General features: G+C 36.0%; 1 protein-coding gene across 2 annotated transcripts; it reads right to left on the reverse strand.

Annotated features, from left to right (window-relative positions):
• Positions 1-660: 660 nt before the first annotated feature.
• On the reverse strand, positions 661-15,053 carry CLEC2A (C-type lectin domain family 2 member A). 2 transcript variants are annotated; one of them, XM_080810142.1, is made up of 5 exons: positions 14,884-15,053; positions 9,625-9,705; positions 5,808-5,971; positions 4,038-4,141; positions 905-2,299 (listed from the first exon to the last, which is right to left on the reverse strand). In XM_080810142.1, exons 1-5 carry the CDS (start codon positions 14,921-14,923, stop codon positions 2,191-2,193), a joined length of 498 nt encoding a protein of 165 aa, XP_080666268.1. In that variant the 5' UTR covers positions 14,924-15,053; the 3' UTR covers positions 905-2,190. The 2 variants fall into 2 exon arrangements, with proteins under 2 accessions (XP_080666269.1, XP_080666268.1); XM_080810143.1 differs by lacking the exon at positions 9,625-9,705 and having other exon boundaries at positions 661-2,299.
• Positions 15,054-19,326: the final 4,273 nt, after the last annotated feature.

Below are 19,326 nucleotides of genomic sequence, written 5' to 3' on the forward strand. Positions count from 1 at the left end.
TTTTTTTCTATTTTTTTTTTGTTCCATATATATTGAAATCATGTGGTATTTGTCTTTCTCTATCTGACTTATTTCACTTACCATAATACCCTCCTGGTCCATCCATGTTGTTGCAAATGACAAGATTTTATTCTTTTATATGGTTCAGCAATACTCCATTGTATGTGTGATATATATATACATATATATATGTATATATATATCACATATTTATTTATTCATCCATTGATGGACAGTGAGTTTCCTTCCATATCTTGGCTATCATAAATACTGAAGTTAATATAGGGATATGAATAGCTCTTTGAATCGTGTTTTTGTTTTCTTCAGGAAGGTACCCCGAAGTGGAATTGCTGAGTTTTATGGTACTTCTATTTTTACTTTTGGGGGGAAGCTCCATACTGTGTTCCATATCGGCTGCACCAAGTTACCTTCACACCAACAGTGTGCAGGATTCTTTTTTCTCTGCATCTTCACCAACATTATTCTCACTTTATTTCTTATCTTTTTGATAATAGTCAATCTGAAAGATATGAGATGATCTCTTTGTGGTTTCAAGTTGCAGTTCTCTGATATTAGTGATGTTGAGCATCTCTTCATGTGCCATTTGGCCATCTGTGTTTGGAAAAATGTCTATTCAAATCTTCAGCCCATTTTTTTTTTAAAGATTTTATTTATTTATTTGACAGAGAGAGAAAGAGAGAGAGTGAGAGAGGGGATACAAGCCAGGGAGTGGAAGAGGAGAAGGAGGCTTCCTGCAGAGCAGGGAACCCCACGCGGGCTTGATGCCAGGACCCTGGGATCATGACCTGAGCCAAAGGCAGACGCTTAACACTGAGCCACCCAGGTGTCCCTTTCAGCCCATTTTTTAATGCTCAATTTTAATCAGTTTTTTTTCTATTTTTTTAATGAATAGATTCTAGACAGTTTATTTTTTTTAATATTTTTAAAATTGCATGTTTTTTTACTTGTTTTTTTTTAAGATTTTATTTATTTGACAGACAGATCACAAGTAGGCAGAGAGGCAGGCAGAGAGAGAAGGGAGGAAGCAGGCTCCCTGCTGAGCAGAGAGCCCGATGTGGGGCTCTATCCCAGGACCCTGGGATCATGACCTGAGCCGAAGGCAGCGGCTTTAACCCACTGAGCCACCCAGGTGCCCCAACAGTTTATTGATAATGATTTTTTTTTTCTTTTAAAGCACTGTTACATGGGAATTTCTTATTCTTTTTTTTTCTACTTTTTAAAAAATTTATTTATTTCCAGTGAAACAGAATTCATTGTTTATGTACCACACCCAGTGCTCCATGCAATATGTGCCCTCCATAATACCTACCACCTGGCTCCCCCGACCTCTCACCGCCCCCCCTTCAAGACCCTCAGATTGTTTTTCATAGTCCATAGTCTCTCATGGTTCATCTCCCCTTCCAATTTCCCTCAACTCCCTTCTCCTCTCCATCTCCCCATGTCCTCCATGTTATTTGTTATGCTCCACAAATAAGTGAAACCATATGAAAATTGACTCTCTCTGCTTGACTTATTTCACTCAGCATAATCTCTTCCAGTCCCATCCATGTTGATACAAAAGTTGGGTATTCATCCTTTCTGATGGAGGCATAGTACTCCATAGTGTATATGGACCACATCTTCCTTATCCATTCGTCCATTGAAGGGCATCTTGGTTCTGATCACTTATCAGTGATTTTTATTGATAGAGTTAGGATCCTTATGGGTGGGTTTTTCCTTGTTTTTATGTCATTGAAGTGAATGTCTTTTCATAGGTTATTCTCTTGTAACATTTCTTTTAGTGAAAGTTATTATTGTTAGTATTTTGTAATATTTACACATTTGGAACACATATATTTCTCTAACTTTTAAGCTAAGTAAATGTTGGCTGGCCTATCAACATAGATCTCTTTAAATTTACTTAAATTATTATTATTGCAGTCACAGGTCATCTAATTATTTGTCATTACTTTATTTGCTTCTCTTTAGTAGAAGTTTCCTGATTTGTGCTTATAATGGGCAGTTGTGTGTCTTGACTTGATGAGGTTCTTTCATTCAACAGTTTTTAATTCCTTTGTTTAAAATCTGCAAAATTCAGTATTCAGCAGCATAACTAGTGAGAACTATTGCCTACCTAGGCCTTTTCTTTATCTCTGAAGTGTGATAATCATTTTCCAGTTTTTTGCTCAATTAAAATTGAGGTTTGCTGCAAATCCACTTAATATCAATAAATCCCCTAGAACTATGGACTCCATCAGCATTCAGAAAAGCAAAGGATCCATTCCCACTAATTTCAAACCTGAAAAGAACCATTAAAATTAGTTTGAGAACCACTTACAGCCGTACTCAAAAATAAAATTAAGATTCAAGTAATCTGAAACATTTTACACAAAACATTAAGCTCCATGCTCACTCATCACCATATGCTACATTAAAAAATCTGGTACATCAAAGGAATAGAAGAATAAATGTAGGTATTTAATTATAATTAATAGTATAAACTGTAACATATTTAGAACAATAAATAGAAAGGCAGCTATAGGTATAGATGGACATGGATAAACCACAAATATAGATATAAGTCAATGTCTATATTTATTTATCTATCTATATCTATTTTCATCCATCTATCAGGAGAGACTGTGTTTGCTAAATTGAAAGATCTCTGGAGTTTCTTTAAAGCAGTTTCCTGGCATATTTTCAGCCAATGTTCCTTTTTGAAAGTAAAGAATAAGATTTATATTCATTTGATGCATTTGAAAAATGTACTGAGATAGAAACCGAAGAGACTAACTGCTATATTAATTTTATTAATTTGCTCTGTTTGTGGAGTTTTTCCTTCTTTTATAGTAAGTGTAATTTGTCTTATCTCACATATTTTAACATTTTTTAATTGGTTCCCACTATTTATCTAGCACTTAATGAAATATTAAGGCAGGAGTACATGGATACATAAGAAAAGTCACACAGCCTTTGTTTTCAGTTATAATAGTATGCAAGTGAGAAAACAACATTAGTCAGTAACAGTTACATAAATAAATAATATGGTTTACAGTGGACTTATGGAAAGCCAAAGACAACTATGTGGTCACTTACTATTTAAAACAAAGAGATCTTGTGTCACAGATTGCATGCAGCACTGGGTGTTATAGGCAAACAATGAATCATGGAACACTACATCAAAAACTAATGATATAATGTATGGTGACTAGCATAACACAATTAAAAAAAAAAGAGATCCTGTATAAATAAACTTGTTTAAACAAGTGCAAGTTGGGGCAACTGGGTAGCTCAGTTGCTTAAACATCTGCCTTCAGCTCAGGTCATGATCCCAGGGTCCTGGGATCAAGCCCTACATTTGGCTCTCTGCTCCATGGGGAGCCTGCTTCTCCCTCTCCCTCTGCTGCTCCCCTTGCTTGTACTCTTTCTCTGTCAAATAAACAAATAAATAAGATATTTGCACTTTCTTTAAAAAAAGAAAATGCAGGGGCGCCTGGGTGGCTCAGTGGGTTAGGGCCTCTGCCTTCGGCTCGGGTCATGATCTCAGGGTCCTGGGATCAAGCCCCGCATTGGGCTCTCTGCTCAGCGAGGAGCCTGCTTCCTCCTCTCTCTCTCTGCCTGCCTCTCTGCCTACTTGTGATCTCTGTCTGTCAAATAAATAAATAAAATCTTAAAAAAAAAAAAAGAAAAGAAAATGCAAGTAGTACATGTGGTTTGGCTTGAAATTTTGAAAAAAAATTGAATTTGAATTAGCAAAAGAAGTGTTTATTAGCAAGACTTTGGCAATAAAAATAAAATGAAATAAGAAACAAAAATAAAACAGAAGAAAAATTTCACTGTGTATCACTTAAAGTAGAAGGAAGATAGGTTGCTCTAAGGTATGTTTCGATGTGAAAGGGCACATGTCTCAGGGTGAAGACTAAGAAAGGTAATTGCACATAGAAAATAGAAACATTTCTTTATAATAATACAACTTAAAATTATTTAAAATGTTTTCATACCAGAATAAAACCTTTCCTACTAAAATTGAAACTCACCAAGGATTGAATACGGTACCATTTGTCCATTTCCAAGACTCTCCTTGTTTTCTGTTTAATCCAATCCAGTGCATAAAAGTTCCTGCATGTCTCCTCAAAAACTCCTTTCATAAGAATCAGGGCATTATAAATTACTTAATATTTTAGATCACATTGCTGAACACACTTCTCATCCCAACCTTCCCATCTTTATGATTTACAACCTAATCTGCATGCTCTAATGCTTCTTTAGCAACAGGTAGGGATATTAGGTTAGTTTATCAGAAAGATTTTCACTTTGCTCTTTCACTTCTTAAAAATCTGTAAGCAATAGAGTGACTTTCATCAAGTCATTGCAATTTGCTGAACTACACTGTCTCAAATTATCTTTAGGGGTAATTTCTTTCTCTCAAATGAGAAACTGATAAGGAAAACATATTTGAATTAATTTCCTCCAAACTGGACCATCAGTATGTTTTAGTCACAGAGTGAATAACAGAGACTATAAACTGATATAATGTTTGTGTGTGTTTGGATGACAAAATCAGGAACTGAGCATTTTCTCTAGGTACTCAGAACATTTGTAAGGGTGGCAAAGAACTAATGCTTCCATTTTGTTTTATGCACAGGTCCTCTCTCAAAAGTCACAGAGGAGGTATTTCAGGGGGAAAGTGTTTAATAGAAAGTATAACTACTGCTAAAAATGTGAAAATTCGGTCATAAACTACATTTGACCTTTAACAATGCGGCCATGCAGTTGAAAACCTAAGTATAACTCTTGGTTCTCCCCAAATTCAACTACTAATAGCTTACTATTGACACGAAGCATTATTGCTAAGATAAACAATTAACACATATTTTGTATGCTATATATATTATATACCGCCTTCTTACAATAAAGTAGTAAACTAGAGAAAACGAAATGTTGTTCAGAAAATCACAAGGAAGAGAAAATACACTTACAGTGCTGTACTATTTGCTGAAAATAATCTGCATGTAAGTGGACCTGTACAGTTCAAACCTGTATTGTTCAAGGGTCAACTAACTGTCCTTTGAGGAGATACCAAAATAAGAATGTTATTGCTGCTGTATGTTTTCTCCTATAATCAGAAACCAAACTAACTTCTGGATGATTATGATTTATTACAATAAAAATATATTGAATGATAGATTTCATTTCTCTTCTCTTGGCTCCTTGCTATATATAGTTTAGTCAGTTCTCTTTATAAACAAACGTATTCCCTCATCCAGTGTTCCTGCAGCCCAAGTCCCTCTTCTTTGTGCTTTTTCACTTCTGTCCATGGTCTCATGTTCTTCAAACTGCTATTTCCCTCAGATCCTCAGCCTAAATTCTAAGAGCCGTATCTATTTTTTGGTTTTAATTTTTCCAGGCCATTCTTGGCAGAATAAAAATTTAAAGGTATTAAAAACTATCCATTTAATAATTTAAGAACATCAAATAAAGACATTTAGCTATATAAACAGCATGCATTATTATTAAGGACATAACATCACCAGCTAATTTGACTAAGTTCAAATCCCAGTTCAACAAGTTCTGGCTGTGTGACAATGGCTATGTTACATAATATCTCTGTGCCTAACAGTCTTCAGCTATAAAATACGGGTATTTTCATATGTACTTCATAGGCACTGGTTGGAGTTTACATGAGTTTTATAGTTACATTTAGAACACTGTCTGACATATATTTTCATATTCACGTTTATCATTTTTATTCCCTCTTTGTACAAACTTAAGCTCTGAAATGGTTAAGAACTTTCCCCTTTTCTTACCATATCCTCTTGTGTATCAACATGAACAAGTTCTGATCCCTGTGAAAGGCAAAATTGTTCACTGGCTGTCCAATTTTTGGTATCACTGGAAAAATAGAAACACTTCTTTCTTACTCCAATCCATTCGCCTGAACATTCCATAGTTTGGGGACATTTTAAAAATACTGGAAATATTGAAAAAAGGAAGAAATTATCACATAAAAAGCAAGTTAAAGAGTATTTCTTTAATTCTGATGAATCAGGTTTACTTTTACTCCTGTGGTTTGCAGTCTGTAAAATTAACTTCACTCATGGGATGATGGACAAATTCAGTTCAGCTGTCTGTAAGGAAAACCACTTAATGGTCCGGCAGTCCATAGTTTATCCAATTTCCCTGGCTTCTACTTCGAAGAATGGAACTACTGGCCTCTCATAGTCTATATTGACATCCTCCCAAAAACAATGTATAAAATTTAACAACTGACAAAAAGTCCGAGAGACATAAATATAAATTAGGCCTCAGAGACTAGGGTAAGAAAGCTCACCTTTACCTTGAGAAATGAAATGCTTATAGACAAGAAAGGACATCCAAGCTAGGGAAGTAAAGCTCACTGTACATGACAACAAATCATTGGAATATGAGTTAGTAAAACATTTGTTCTACTTCACCAATATTCAGTTCCAAAGAAGCTGGAATCATGAGGAATTGATTTCTACATAGAGTGTTTTGAAAATTTTCTTTTTCAAGGTTTTAGTTAGGTGTTGAGTAATCAGAATAAGATAAAGTCCTTACCCTCCAAGTGTTTGAATAAGTTAATATAACTAGCAAAGAACCAAGTTAATGTTCAACTGTCAGGCCAAATCCAAAGCCTTCTCTCCTCATTTGCCATGATGTATAATATATAACATTTTATTTATTTATTTATTTATTTATTTAAATATAAATATACATATTTATATATACTTAAATATATATAAATATTTGGAAGCAGATCCAGGCTACCATACCTAGGTAATGAAATATATTGTTTCAATTTTTTAAATTAATTAATGAATGAATATAAAGGTTTCTTATAGAAACACTTCTTTATAAATATTTAAATACTGGGGCACCTGCTGGCTCAGTTCAAAGGTGCTTGGGACTCTTGATCTCTGAGCCATGACCTCTATACCCACGTGGGGTATAGAGGTCACTAAAATAATAATAATAATAATATAATTATTTAACTGCTAGATATTTAAATATCAATAACATTGAACTCCAAGGACGCTATGATGACAGAAGAAAGCTATATGCAAGAACAGTACTGGTACTCTGTGAATGACAAAGAAAATAAGAATCAAGAGTGCTAAATGTTACTTTAATGTAAGTGCCAACTTAAGTGTTATATTAAATGAAGCATGCATATGGAAAATCAAATTCTGAGACTATTACATGGCTCAGGAATTTTAAAACCTACCTTTGAATTATTTTCACAAAATGAGCCATTCATGTCCAGAAGAAAATTAGTATCTCCATTTTTACATATCTACTCCAATAGACAAAATCTTGCCACAAATCACTTGTGCCTTTATTTCATTTTTTTTTCTTTTAACATAATAAATATATCATAGAACAACTATTAGTAATATACCTTAATCTTAATCCAAGAGAAATAAGAACAAAGAGATAATGCAGCTATATAGCCTGTATTGCATGGTGGTTAAAATACCAGGAATTAGAGCCAGACAGACAAGAAGAGTCTCGATTCTGGCTCTGGAATTTGTTATTTGTGAGAGGCAACTTACTCACTCTGGCTTCTATTTCTTTACCTGTAAATGGATTTCATAATTATAGTTGTTTCGTTTTCTTGTGAGAATTAAATATAAATAATAAATATAGTATAATTAGCATTGGTTCTTCAAATGGTGCAAAGTATGCTCCATTTAAAAAACATAACTATTGGGGCACCTGGGTGGCTCAGTCAGTTAGGCGGCTGCCTTTGGCTCAGGTCATGGTCCCGGGATCCTGGGATCGAGCCCCACATTGCGCTCCCTGCTCAGCAGGGAGCCTACTTCTCCCTCTCCCTCTGCTTGCTGCTCCCCCTGCTTGTGTTCTCTCTCTGTCAAAAAAATAAATAAAATCTTGGGGAAAAAAAAAAAAAAAAGCCCTGTTAGTGATTGTGGGACCCTCCTTCTCTACCCTCTTAAAAAAAAAAAATAAAAAAATAAAAAACATAACTATTGCTGTTGTTATCTGGTGGTCACTTCAGAATTTATTATTAATTTACGCAAAGATTAAGAACTTCTATAAAATTGGGAACATAACTGTAATGTGAGATTTAGAATATTTAGTTTTTGTTTTTTGTTAAGCGATCTCTACACCCAATGTGAGGTTCAAACTCATGACTCAGAGATCAAGTTGCTTGCTCTACTGACTAAGCCACCAGTGCTAGTTTTTAATTTACTTTTTAAATTGAAGCATAAATATATTAATTTCAGGTATACAACATAGTGATTTGTCAATTTTATATATTACAAAATGCTCACTGTGATAAATATGGTCACCATCTGTCACCTTACAAAGTTATTATATTCTTTTTTTTCCACATTTATGACTTTATTGCCTATCTAAATAACATTTCCATACTAAGTAAAATAACTATTCATATAGATGTTCCTCAACTTATGATGGGGTGGCATCCCAAGGAATCCATTGCAACTTGAAAACATCATGATTAAAAATGCATTTAACACATCTAATCTATAAAATCATAGCTTAAAAATATGGAATGCTTCACGAATTTGCGTGTCATCCTTGCACAGGGGCCATGCTAATCTTCTCTGTATCGTTCCAATTTTAGTATATGTGCTGCCGAAGCGAGCACCAAAGTTATTATATTCTTGACCATATTCCTGATGCTGTATTTTTAATCTCTGTGACTTATCCATTTTATAACTAGAAATTTGTACCTCTTAATGCCTTTCACCTATATTGCTCATTCCCTCAATCCCCTCCCTCTGGCAACCATCAGTTTGTTCTCTGTATTTTTGAGTCTGAGTCTGTTTTATATTTATTTTATTTTACTTGTTAGATTCTACATATAATTGAAGTAATATGGCATATTTCTTTGTCTTATTCACCTCACACAATACCCTCTAGCTCTAGCCATGTTGTCACAATGGCAAGATTTCATTCTTTTAATGTCTGAATAATATTCCATTATGTTTATATACCACATCTTCTTTATGTATTCATTTACAAATGATATATCCAATAAGGAGTTAATATCCAAAATATACAAATAACTCATAACACAAAACCCCAAATAATCCAATTAAAAAATGAAGAGAGGACCTGAATAGATATTTTTCCAAAGAAGACATGCAGATGGCTAACAGACAATAAAAGAATGCTCAACATCGCTAATCATTAGGGAAACTCAAATCAAAACCATAATGAAATATCACCTCATCCCAGTCAGAATGGCTGGTATCAAGAGAAGACCCAAGAGCGTTTTTGAGAGGGGCACCTGGGTGGCTTAGTCAGTAAAGCCTCTGCCTTCAGCTCAGGTCATGATCCTGGGGTCCTTACCCCCTCTCTCTGCCACTCCTCCTACTTGTGTTCTTTCTCTCTCTCTCTCTGTCAAACAAATAAATAAAAATATCTTTAAAAAGAGTATTTTTGAGAGAGACAAGGAGGATGGTAAAACCTGCCAAACTAGTAGGAACCTGAGAATTTGTCTCTATAAGACCTTTTGGTTACTTCAGAATTGAGAGATCTAGGATTAGTTTTGAGATAGGATTGACCTTAATGGGCAAAAAGAACCGTAGAAAGTTTATGAGCTCAGCCACTCACCTACTATCATAGGAATGACCACTATAAGAAGTATGATGCACATACAAAGGTATATCATCCAGCACTTTTTCAACTTGCAAACTGCAAAATAAATAAATATCTACTATAAAATTTGCAGAGAAACCCTGCCTGAATATTTTCATTTATTCTCCTTCATAATAATCAATTTTAAAACTCTCATTAAAAGCATCTATATCGGGTGCCTGGATGGCTCAGTGGGTTAAGCCTCTGCCTTTGGCTCAGGTCATGGTCTCAGAGTCTTGGGATCAAAGCCTGCATCAAGCTTTCTGCTCAGCGGGGAGCCTGCTTCCCCCTCTCTCTCTGCCTGTCTCTCTGCCTACTTGTGATCTCTCTCTCTGTGTCAAATAAATAAATAAAATCTTTAAAAAAAAGAGTTTTAAAAAAAGCATCTATATCATAAAGTAATAAAGGATACAATGGCCTTATAAAATGCAAAGATGGAAAGTACTAATGACCACTGTAGCTGTTCAGATAGGGCATCAGCGGTGGAGAGATCACTTAGACTGGCTGAAAGGAGGGAGGAAAGGCAAGGTTATTTCAATGGGAGAAATAGTGTGAATGGTGGATTGTAGTCAAGAAAGTATAACGTTCAACAGAAGGGCTATGATCAGACAAATGGCTACGAAAGATATACAAATCAACAAAATCAAAGATAAGGAAGAAAGGAAAGTCATAAGGTCATTTGACAGAAGAAAAATGTAAGATAAATCATTTTCTTTATTCTTAAGCAATAAGGGGAAACTTAAAAGCAAGGAAATGCCAAGATAAAAGCAGTAATTTGTGGTAAGCAGAATGAATTAGAGAGGGGATTTGGCACTCATGGAAATGTTATGAGATGAAGAAAAAAAAAACAGTAATAATTTTAGGGGTGCCTGGGTGGCTCAGTGGCTTAAGCCTCTGCTTTTGGCTCAGCTCATGATCTTAAGGTCCTGGGATCAAACCCAGTGTCAGGCTCTCTGCTCAGCAAGGAGCCTGTCTCCTTCCCTCCCCTCTGCCTCTGCGCCCCCCCCCCCCGCTTGCCCCTCTGCCCACTTGTGATCTCTGTCTGTCAAATAAATAAATAAAATCTTTAAAAAAGTAATGATTTTAGCAGTGATTAAGATCATCTTGTTTGACAAATTATTGGCAGATGTAGAAAGAATGTTTTCCATCCACACATTTAAATGTCAGAAGAAAGGATTTGGGGAGGCAGAAAGATGGCAGAGTAGGAAGACCCAAGGCTCCTCTCATCCCATGAACACAATTAAAGAACTATCAAATTATCTTAAATACCCTGTAAGTCCACCTGAAGACTGACAGAACAAACTTGTAGAGAGCAAAATGTAGTCTCTCATGTTAAGCAGGGACCTATGACAAGCTGTGACACAAGTACTTAAAGGTACAGCATCTATGAGGGGCACCGGGGTGACTCAGTGGGTTAAAGCCTCTGCCTTCGGCTCAGGCCATGATCCCAGGGTCCTGGGATCGAGCCTTGCATCAGGCTTTCTGCTCAGCAGGGAGTCTGCTTCCCCCTCTTTCTCTGCTTGCCTCTCTGCCTACTTGTGATCTCTGTCTATCAAATAAATAAATAAAATCATAAAAAAAAGGTACATCTACAAGATATCACTGGGACCAGCATCAATAGACAGTCCAGAATTGATAACAGGTCTGCAGAGGCCTAAGACCAATTACATCCCTTTAAAAAGAAGAGGATTTTTGCAGCACACTGTCAGACTCATCAGACATGACTTCTCCATGTGACCACTTAAAAAGGCAACTGCTGGGGCACCTGGGTGGCTCAGTGGGTTAAAGTTTCTGCCTTCAGCTCGGGTCGTGATCCCAGGGTCCTGGGATCGAGCCCCACATCAGGCTCTCTGCTCTGCAGGGAGCCTGCCTCCTCCCTCTCTCTGCCTGCCTCTCTGCCTACTTGTGATCTCTGTCTGTCAAATAAATAAATAAAATCTTAAAAAAAAAAAAGGCAACTGCTGCTGAAGGCTCCACCTGACTGATCTCAACAGAGTGAGAGTCTTCACTGCTTGAACATAAAAAGCAGTAAGTGCCAAGAGTTGACTCAAACCAGATGTGTCTCATCTCAACTGTGCACCCATAGACTGGCATTGTGTTTAGTTTATTAACTTCCTATACCCTTTATCTTGTTTTTTGTCTGGTTTATCCTATGTTCTGCTCTGTGTGCTGTGTAAGGAGCCAAGTTTAATCACACAGTGAAATGTCATTGAATTTGAAATCCTGAACCTGCTTTATAATTGTGATTAACTTTGCTTTATGATTGAATAAAGTCGACATTGTGGAAAGACACAACTCATGTATGCACCTGCATACCACGCTCATGACAAAACTCCATAACTAAAAAGATAGAGGATGCCACATCGAAGAAGGTAAGATATTTGTTTTAGGGGAGAAACAGATCATGGGTGCTATGAAGGGGAGAGAGATGTGGTTGTAGAGAAGGGCAAGAGAGAGGGGAGCACACAGGGGAATGCATAAGAACATTTCCCCAAAGATGCTTACAAAATCAGAGAGGCTGAATTTTATGAATTCCTACAATGAGTGGAGTTTAAAGCCTGGAGTTTTTTTTTTTTTTTTTTTTTTTTTTAAAGATTTTATTTATTTATTTGACAGAGATCACAAGTAGGCAGAGAGGCAGGCAGAGAGAGAGGGGAGAAGCAGGCTCCCTGCTGAGCAGAGAGCCCGATGCGGGGCTTGATCCCAGGACGCTGAGATCGTGACCTGAGCTGAAGGCAGAGGCTTAACCCACTGAGCCACCCAGGCACCCCAAGGCCTGGAGTTTTAAAGGTCCACCGGCTTGGCTGGAATACAGCCCAGGGTACTGTGCTGCTCCTGGAAAGGAGGTAGGCAAACAATCTGGGGGCAGACAGCATGCAAACTATGATCTCAAGAATTTCAGGGGCACACAAAGGGAAGACTATTCACACTTCTTGGAACTCATCCCTGAGAGGCAACATTCATGGGAATGCATCTTCTGGAACAAAGGAGCTGGCTTTTGCCAATTCCCTCCCCACACCTTAGTATAAACACAGTGGTGCATAAACAATGAATCTTGGAACACTGAAAAAATAAAATAAAAAAAAAAGCAAAACAAAAACCAAAAAAACCCACAGAGCCACCTATGAGAAGCAATGCAGTACCAATACTGGTTGCCTAACTTCCTTACACCAAGCCCCACACCCCTGCATTCTGATAGAACTGCCCTTTTCAGTCACACTTGCCTCAGTCCCAGTGCAGTGGGCCCTCCTCCAGAAGACCAGTGCAAACCCCTGCGTACCCAATGTTTCCCAACAAGAGGGTTCTGCAGGACTTTAGTTCCGGGGGAGTTGACATCAGGTCACATTTCACAAGCACACCAGAGCACATCTAGTTAAAACTCACTGCATTTTGTATTTTTGTTTGATTCTACTTTCTGAGAAATTCATTTAGAGATCATCTATGAGTAGCAATTACTTTAAATTTTTACATCTGAAAAATTTCCCCCAACATCTGATAGACTGATAGAATTAAAAGCCTGAATTTAAGCATTTTCTCCTTTATAAATGTGAAGAATTTGTTCTATTCTCTTTATGCAGCTGCTGTTGCTGATGAGAAACCTACCATTCAGAGAAGGATTTTCATTATCTTGAAGTTCATTCAGTTTGTGTAGTTTCCTCCTCTTTGAGGCCCTTCAAGATTTTCTCTTTATTCTTGATGTTTTGAAATTTAGTATAAGTCATCTAATTATGAAAAATCCTTTTAACCTTTCTGCTCAGCATTGTGTATGCTTTTTCAAATTCTAGGCTCATATTTTTCTTCACTTACGATATTTTTTCTTCTGCTACTACTAGTAGTATATCCATCCCCTTACACTTCAGTCTATCCGGGACTCCCTTATACATCACACCTCTAAACTTTTGAAAAAACTAAGTTTTTTGTTTTATTTTTCAATGATATCAAAGAGACTTATTCAGTGGCATGAGGATACAAATTCTGATATGAAAAATCAGTCATTCTATTACTTCATCCTTGAATAAGTTCTTTAGAGTACAAAAAAATAACAGTCCACAGATATCTGCTTCCACCCTTAAAAAAAAAAAAAAACCTAGGGAAAATACAAACGTGAGGGAAAGACACACAGACTTGAGAAATTACCCAAAGCGCTGTTAGAACCCCCTATGGAGATCCAAGGCTACCCTATGTGCATGTGAGTGTATGTGTGTGCATGAATGGTGAGTGAGTGGTAAGGCACCAGGCTTGCAGTTGGGAGATGCAGCAGTGTAAGGAGACAAAATACAAAATGCATTCGAGGACACTTTTTGCTTTTTGCTTTTGCTTTCTTCATCTGGCCTTTGGACAATTATTGCATGTTCTAGAACCCCAAAACCACCCTGGCCTCCTGAGTGTTTGTGATGAGTACTCAAAATCCATGGTGGAGAGAAAGACTGAATTTATTTTAGTGTGGTAAAAAAAAATAAAAATAAAATATTTTATAAAAAATAAAATAAAAATAAACAAAATAAATTTAGCACTTGAATCACTCCTAAGTGAATAATCACTGGCATTACATATATTTACTAAAGAAATATTCTTCTAATTAAAATTTCTCAAAATTGAAATTGCCTTGTAAAACAGAGATATTATCATTAAAAATATTCTAGTATAGAAATTTCTGCTAGATTCAGTCAATCTTTACACTTCTTCAAAAGCCCCTTTCAGCCTCTTTATCTTCAAGCCACTTCCAGATTTTCTCTATTTCTATTTCCTATAATATCAAGATAATGCTGGGGAAACAACAAAAGGCACTGGACACCTAATGATTCTGAAAGTCAACTTGACCCAAGCACAAACATTTAGAAACATCTTCACTCACTTCAGCAGGATATTAGCTATTTCTATCCATCCTTGGTCTGTGCTGGTTGAGACAGAGAAAGCAATCTTGGTTACAGGATTGGTAAATAACTGTGGTAAATAACTTCTCTTTGCTGTAAAAGTACATTTAAAAAACGTTTTTATTGGGATATAATGCACACACCATAAAATAGCACCCCGAATATCTTCATACATACAAGCTTACACTCTAACAGAGACAAAATTCCCTACCTTCTCCTAAATTTTGCATTGTTTTACAGAAGTGCTTTCTCTGCCTCATAAACTTTAGTAGTTTTCCTCCTTATGAGGTCAGCATTATTAGGCTGTCCTGTATTTGGTTTGTTTTCCCCCCTTCATTCTCCCTCACCCAAAGGAACTTACTTGTCCTGTGTTTGCCATCATGCCGCTCTGGGGGGATCATGGTAACTGTGGTGATTGATCCAAATAACTAGATAACTAGAAGGACTTATAGACGTGGATCACAAAAAGCCAAGCAAGCTTTCTGTCTAACAGGAGCGAAACAATCGGCAATCAACACATTCATTTAATCCAAGGAGAAGCAAGTGAGTAATCAGTCTTATCAGTTCAGAACAGAGATAAAAGTGAACACATCATTACAAATGGAAAATTGACTCATCCAAAAGCATGTTTACATAAGAGTATCATAAAATTGGCAGAATATCTTTGTCCTCAAATAATAAAAATGTCCTGTGTGCCATATTGCGTGGAACACACAGAAAATAATGTTCATCTTATTAAAGCACTCCTTACTATTTCTTGGAATTATCTCACTTCTCATATTTATAAAAAGTCAAATCATGAATAGTAATTACACACACACACGCACACACATTATTCATTCTGTATAGGTTCAAGTACAGTTACTACATGATTTTGAGAAAGCTATTTAACTCTGTTGCTCAGTTCTTCTGTAAAATTGAGAGTAAGTTATACTTACCTATAGGAATGTTGCCATGGTCAAATGAGATACTACATGGAAAATACTTAGAATAATGATGCCTGGCATTTATGTCAAGTGTATCTATTTCAATCATCTATCATCCATCTATCATCTATTTATCCATCCACACACATATTATGGTACATCATCACTTTAAAATCTACTCATGAATTTTACAGCATACATGTGAACAAAAATAGAGCTATATATTCCTTGAAGATTTCATGTATGAATCTGTATTATGTTTTTAAAAATTTATATCTTTAAGTCATTCATTGGTTAGATCAATGATTTACTTTAATGATGAGTCAACATTTCTCTCTGGATTTGCCATACAAATTTATGCAGTTATGACAACAGAATTCTATGTATACCTCAACTTTCTGTGCAGAGCCAGCCCTCTTTCATTTCTGTAAAATTGTTATATACAGATGCTAGCAACCATCCCCTAAGTTTTATTTAATCATGCTGGGACGGTTGGTCCATGCTTTATGGACTTTGGGAAAGAGCCACTTTTGGAATCAGAAAGAACTGATTCTAATCTTGGGTCTAGAATTTCCTATATATATATTTTTTTTGACTTCTGGAAAGTTACATTGAACTCACTTCATTGGATATTCTTTATTGGTGTTGTAGAAACACCTATATTCCCCATTCTGTTTGGAAGTCTGTTAAATGAGATGACAAAGTATACTGGACACAGAAAGGGCATAGGATGTATTCAGTGAACTGGAAGAAATTTTCTTCCCTTACATGCTCTTTTACAATGTTGCATACACATATAATAAAGCACTTCACATTTTGCATTGTGATTACTTTTTTTTTGCCCCAAGCCCAACAGGAGCAATCAAGTAGTTTAGCAAAGCCTAAAATAATCTTCCATTTGCTCATTATTTAAGAAAAATTGAGATGAAATATTCTCAAAAGAGAATTATTGTGTTTGTAAATATAAAAAGAAAATATAGACTGAAACATTAAGTACTAAAATGTGCACAGATTTTTAAAGAAAACTAGATGTTGACCCTCACCCTCCGTCCCTTGGATTCCTATTCAAATGTGATCTGGGATCTAAATCCCACAGCTTTAGTGAAAGACCAGAGAAATCTCCATCATTTCTTCAAGTTACCAGGGCTTCTTTTCTCACATTCTGCTCCTTCTCTCAATACTTATGTTCTGCTCACCATGACTTACATCCCAAAGCCTGATTCTTTTGGTGGTTTCAGAAAAAACAAATCCATGTAATGTAATTCTTCACCTTAGTAGCTTGAATAAAGATCTAGGAAACTGTGAAAGATTGTATAAATGTATTTTCAGGGGATTTAGTCTTTGACGGTGATACAAAGTAAAAAATCCCAATTAATCTCTGAGTACTTGTCCTATGGCCTTCCTTCCAAATTCTCAATGAGCTACATACCACTGGAGGCTGAGTGGAACACGCAGTGGTCACCTCATGCTTCATCTCTCATCTCTTGTAGGCAGATTAAATTGAATTTCGGACAGAGGAATCTTTCACTCCTTCCTCTTTACCCTCCAGTCTGTTCCACTGAGGCATGTTGTTGAATCAGTTGTGAACAAGACCACTGTCATACCCCCAGGTATAACACACCAGGTATAACCCCAGGCTTAGACACACCAATTAACGTGGCGAAGCGACATCATGTGACAATTCAGTTTAGTTTCTTGACTTCTTAGATAAGTTATTTAAATGAAAATAGAAGTCATTTAAAATTTTATCAAGCAACTTAAAGCATATGTTTGATGGAAAGAAAAATGTATCCATATGAATTTATAACACATAAAAAGATAGTCTTTCTTTAATTATTTTATTTACTATATTATGAAGGACCCTTTGTCTAAGGACAAAAGGATTCTCTGCTGCATATATATTTTATTGCATCATTGCAACTGGCACTGCTTATGCCATTCTTAAACATGAAGGCACACGTCCCACTTCCTTCAATATTAAACCTGGAACAAAATAAGGAGGTTAAATATTTACTGAACCTCATGAAAAATAACTACATACAGACTAAAATATGTAACTTTGGTGATTGTGTTTTAAAATTTGCAACTAAAAAGGAGTAGAGGGAGTGAAATGAACTGTTTCTCTCCTCGTCAGCCTCCAAACTTCACTTCGGGATGGTGGTGTGAAAAGAAACTAACACCAAGGAACTTCATGCAGTAACAACAAAGAATCCTGGAACTTGATGCTGTTTTACAGTGGAGTAAACATTGAAAATCATTTTGGGAAGGATTAGATCCTTCCTTTTATACAAAAGAACAAAAATAAGCAAATATAGTGAACCATTTAAAGATCATATACAGGTAGAGTGTAACTGAAATTTCATTGACTCCCACACCCCCTGCACACATTTACAAAACTGGTCGAAAGGCTGAAGTAGATTTCCCTCAACCATATTTTGAAACTATTTGCATAGTAATAGTGAAATAAGTATTCACCTGATAAACTGTGAAACATGTAAATAATCACAAATAAAATATCTAGGAAGGGTTTTCTAAATTCTTATTTTAGGTCACATAAAACATATACAATTGAAAATTCAAAATGAGAAAAAGAGAATGTTGAGTTATGATGGATTTCTGGTTATATGGCAATTAAAATGTTTTAGCACCTCATTTTTGGGGAACTTTGTAGCACTGGTGTGTACTTTCCCAGCTTTTAGGATATCTTCAGAATTTATCCTATTTCCAAAATATATGTCCATTTCTGTGCCTACCCTAATGCTAACTGTGATGGGCTTACTTATGTCCCCCCAAAATTCAGATGTTTAAGATCTAACCCCTAGTAGCTCAGAATATAACCATATTACGAGATGAAGTGTTTGAAGAGGTGATTAAGTTAAAAAGAGATCTTTAGAGCCCTAATCCAATATTCCTGGTGTCCTTATGAGGAAATATTTGAACAAGATAAGCATTTGCCCAGAGGGAAGAACATGTGAAGACACAGGGGGAGAAGATGACCACTTACAAGCCAAGGAGAGAGGCCTCAGAGGAAATCAACCCTCCTGACATCTTGATCTGGGATTTCTAGTCTCTAGAACTGTTGTTCACACTGTCTAGTCTGTGATATTTGTTACAGCAGCCTTAGCAAACTAATACACCATCTTTAACCAACTTCTAGTTTTTACTTCTTCCTCATTTTTTAAGTGGGACTATATATAATATAAAATATCAGGTTAAACTGCCAATATTTTCTCTAAAGAAAATATCATTATATTAGGTTTGATAGAAATTTTAATTTATGTCATAGTATTCTTACATTTTTCAAAGTTGGCTATATTATTATCCTCAAATCATTTTGTATTTTCACTCCAAATTGGATATAAATACAATAATAGAAGTTTACTTTTAGAAAGTCCTGCTATTTCTTTGTCAGGTCACATACCTCATATAATATCTAGCACAGAATTAGATGCTAAATAAATTGTAGCTAGGGGTTCCCTTTACAGGGAACTCAATATTCTTTCTTTTCTTTTCTCCTCTCTGAAGTTGGAAAAAAATCAAATGTTTCAAAAACGAAAATGGAGTTGAGAGGTATAATCAGTTCTTCAAGTTAAGAAACATTGAGAAGTTCGAAAAGTTCGAAAATTTTAAATAAAGATCACTTAGAGCACGCGTTTTCTCTTTCTCACCCATTCCCTTCCATTTCAGTCCGCCAGTGTGTGTGGTATGTAGACTTGAGTACACTCTCTCAGACTCCCTAGCAATGACAGTCCAAAGCAACAACAAACAAACAGAGACAAAACCCCAACTGGAAAGAAGCAAGGATCAAGCTAGTTAGATTTTTATATAGTCTTAGATAAAAATAACACTTGTGGTACACATGTGGTATATACAGTCTA

The sequence above is a fragment of the Martes martes genome (genome assembly GCF_963455335.1).
Source record: "Martes martes genome assembly, chromosome: 8".
In the NCBI taxonomy this organism is placed as follows: Eukaryota; Metazoa; Chordata; class Mammalia; order Carnivora; family Mustelidae; genus Martes; species Martes martes.

What these genes read in the sequence shown, in the direction of transcription:
- CLEC2A (XM_080810142.1), bottom strand. Translation starts at nt 14,923, where the DNA reads ATGATCCCCCCAGAGCGGCATGATGGCAAACACAGGACAA. An exon ending in TGATGGCAAACACAGGACAA is followed by an intron (nt 9,706 to 14,883) that starts GTAAGTTCCTTT and finishes TTTATTTTGCAG; the next exon opens with TTTGCAAGTTGAAAAAGTGC. An exon ending in GGTCATTCCTATGATAGTAG is followed by an intron (nt 5,972 to 9,624) that starts GTGAGTGGCTGA and finishes CAATATTTCCAG; the next exon opens with TATTTTTAAAATGTCCCCAA.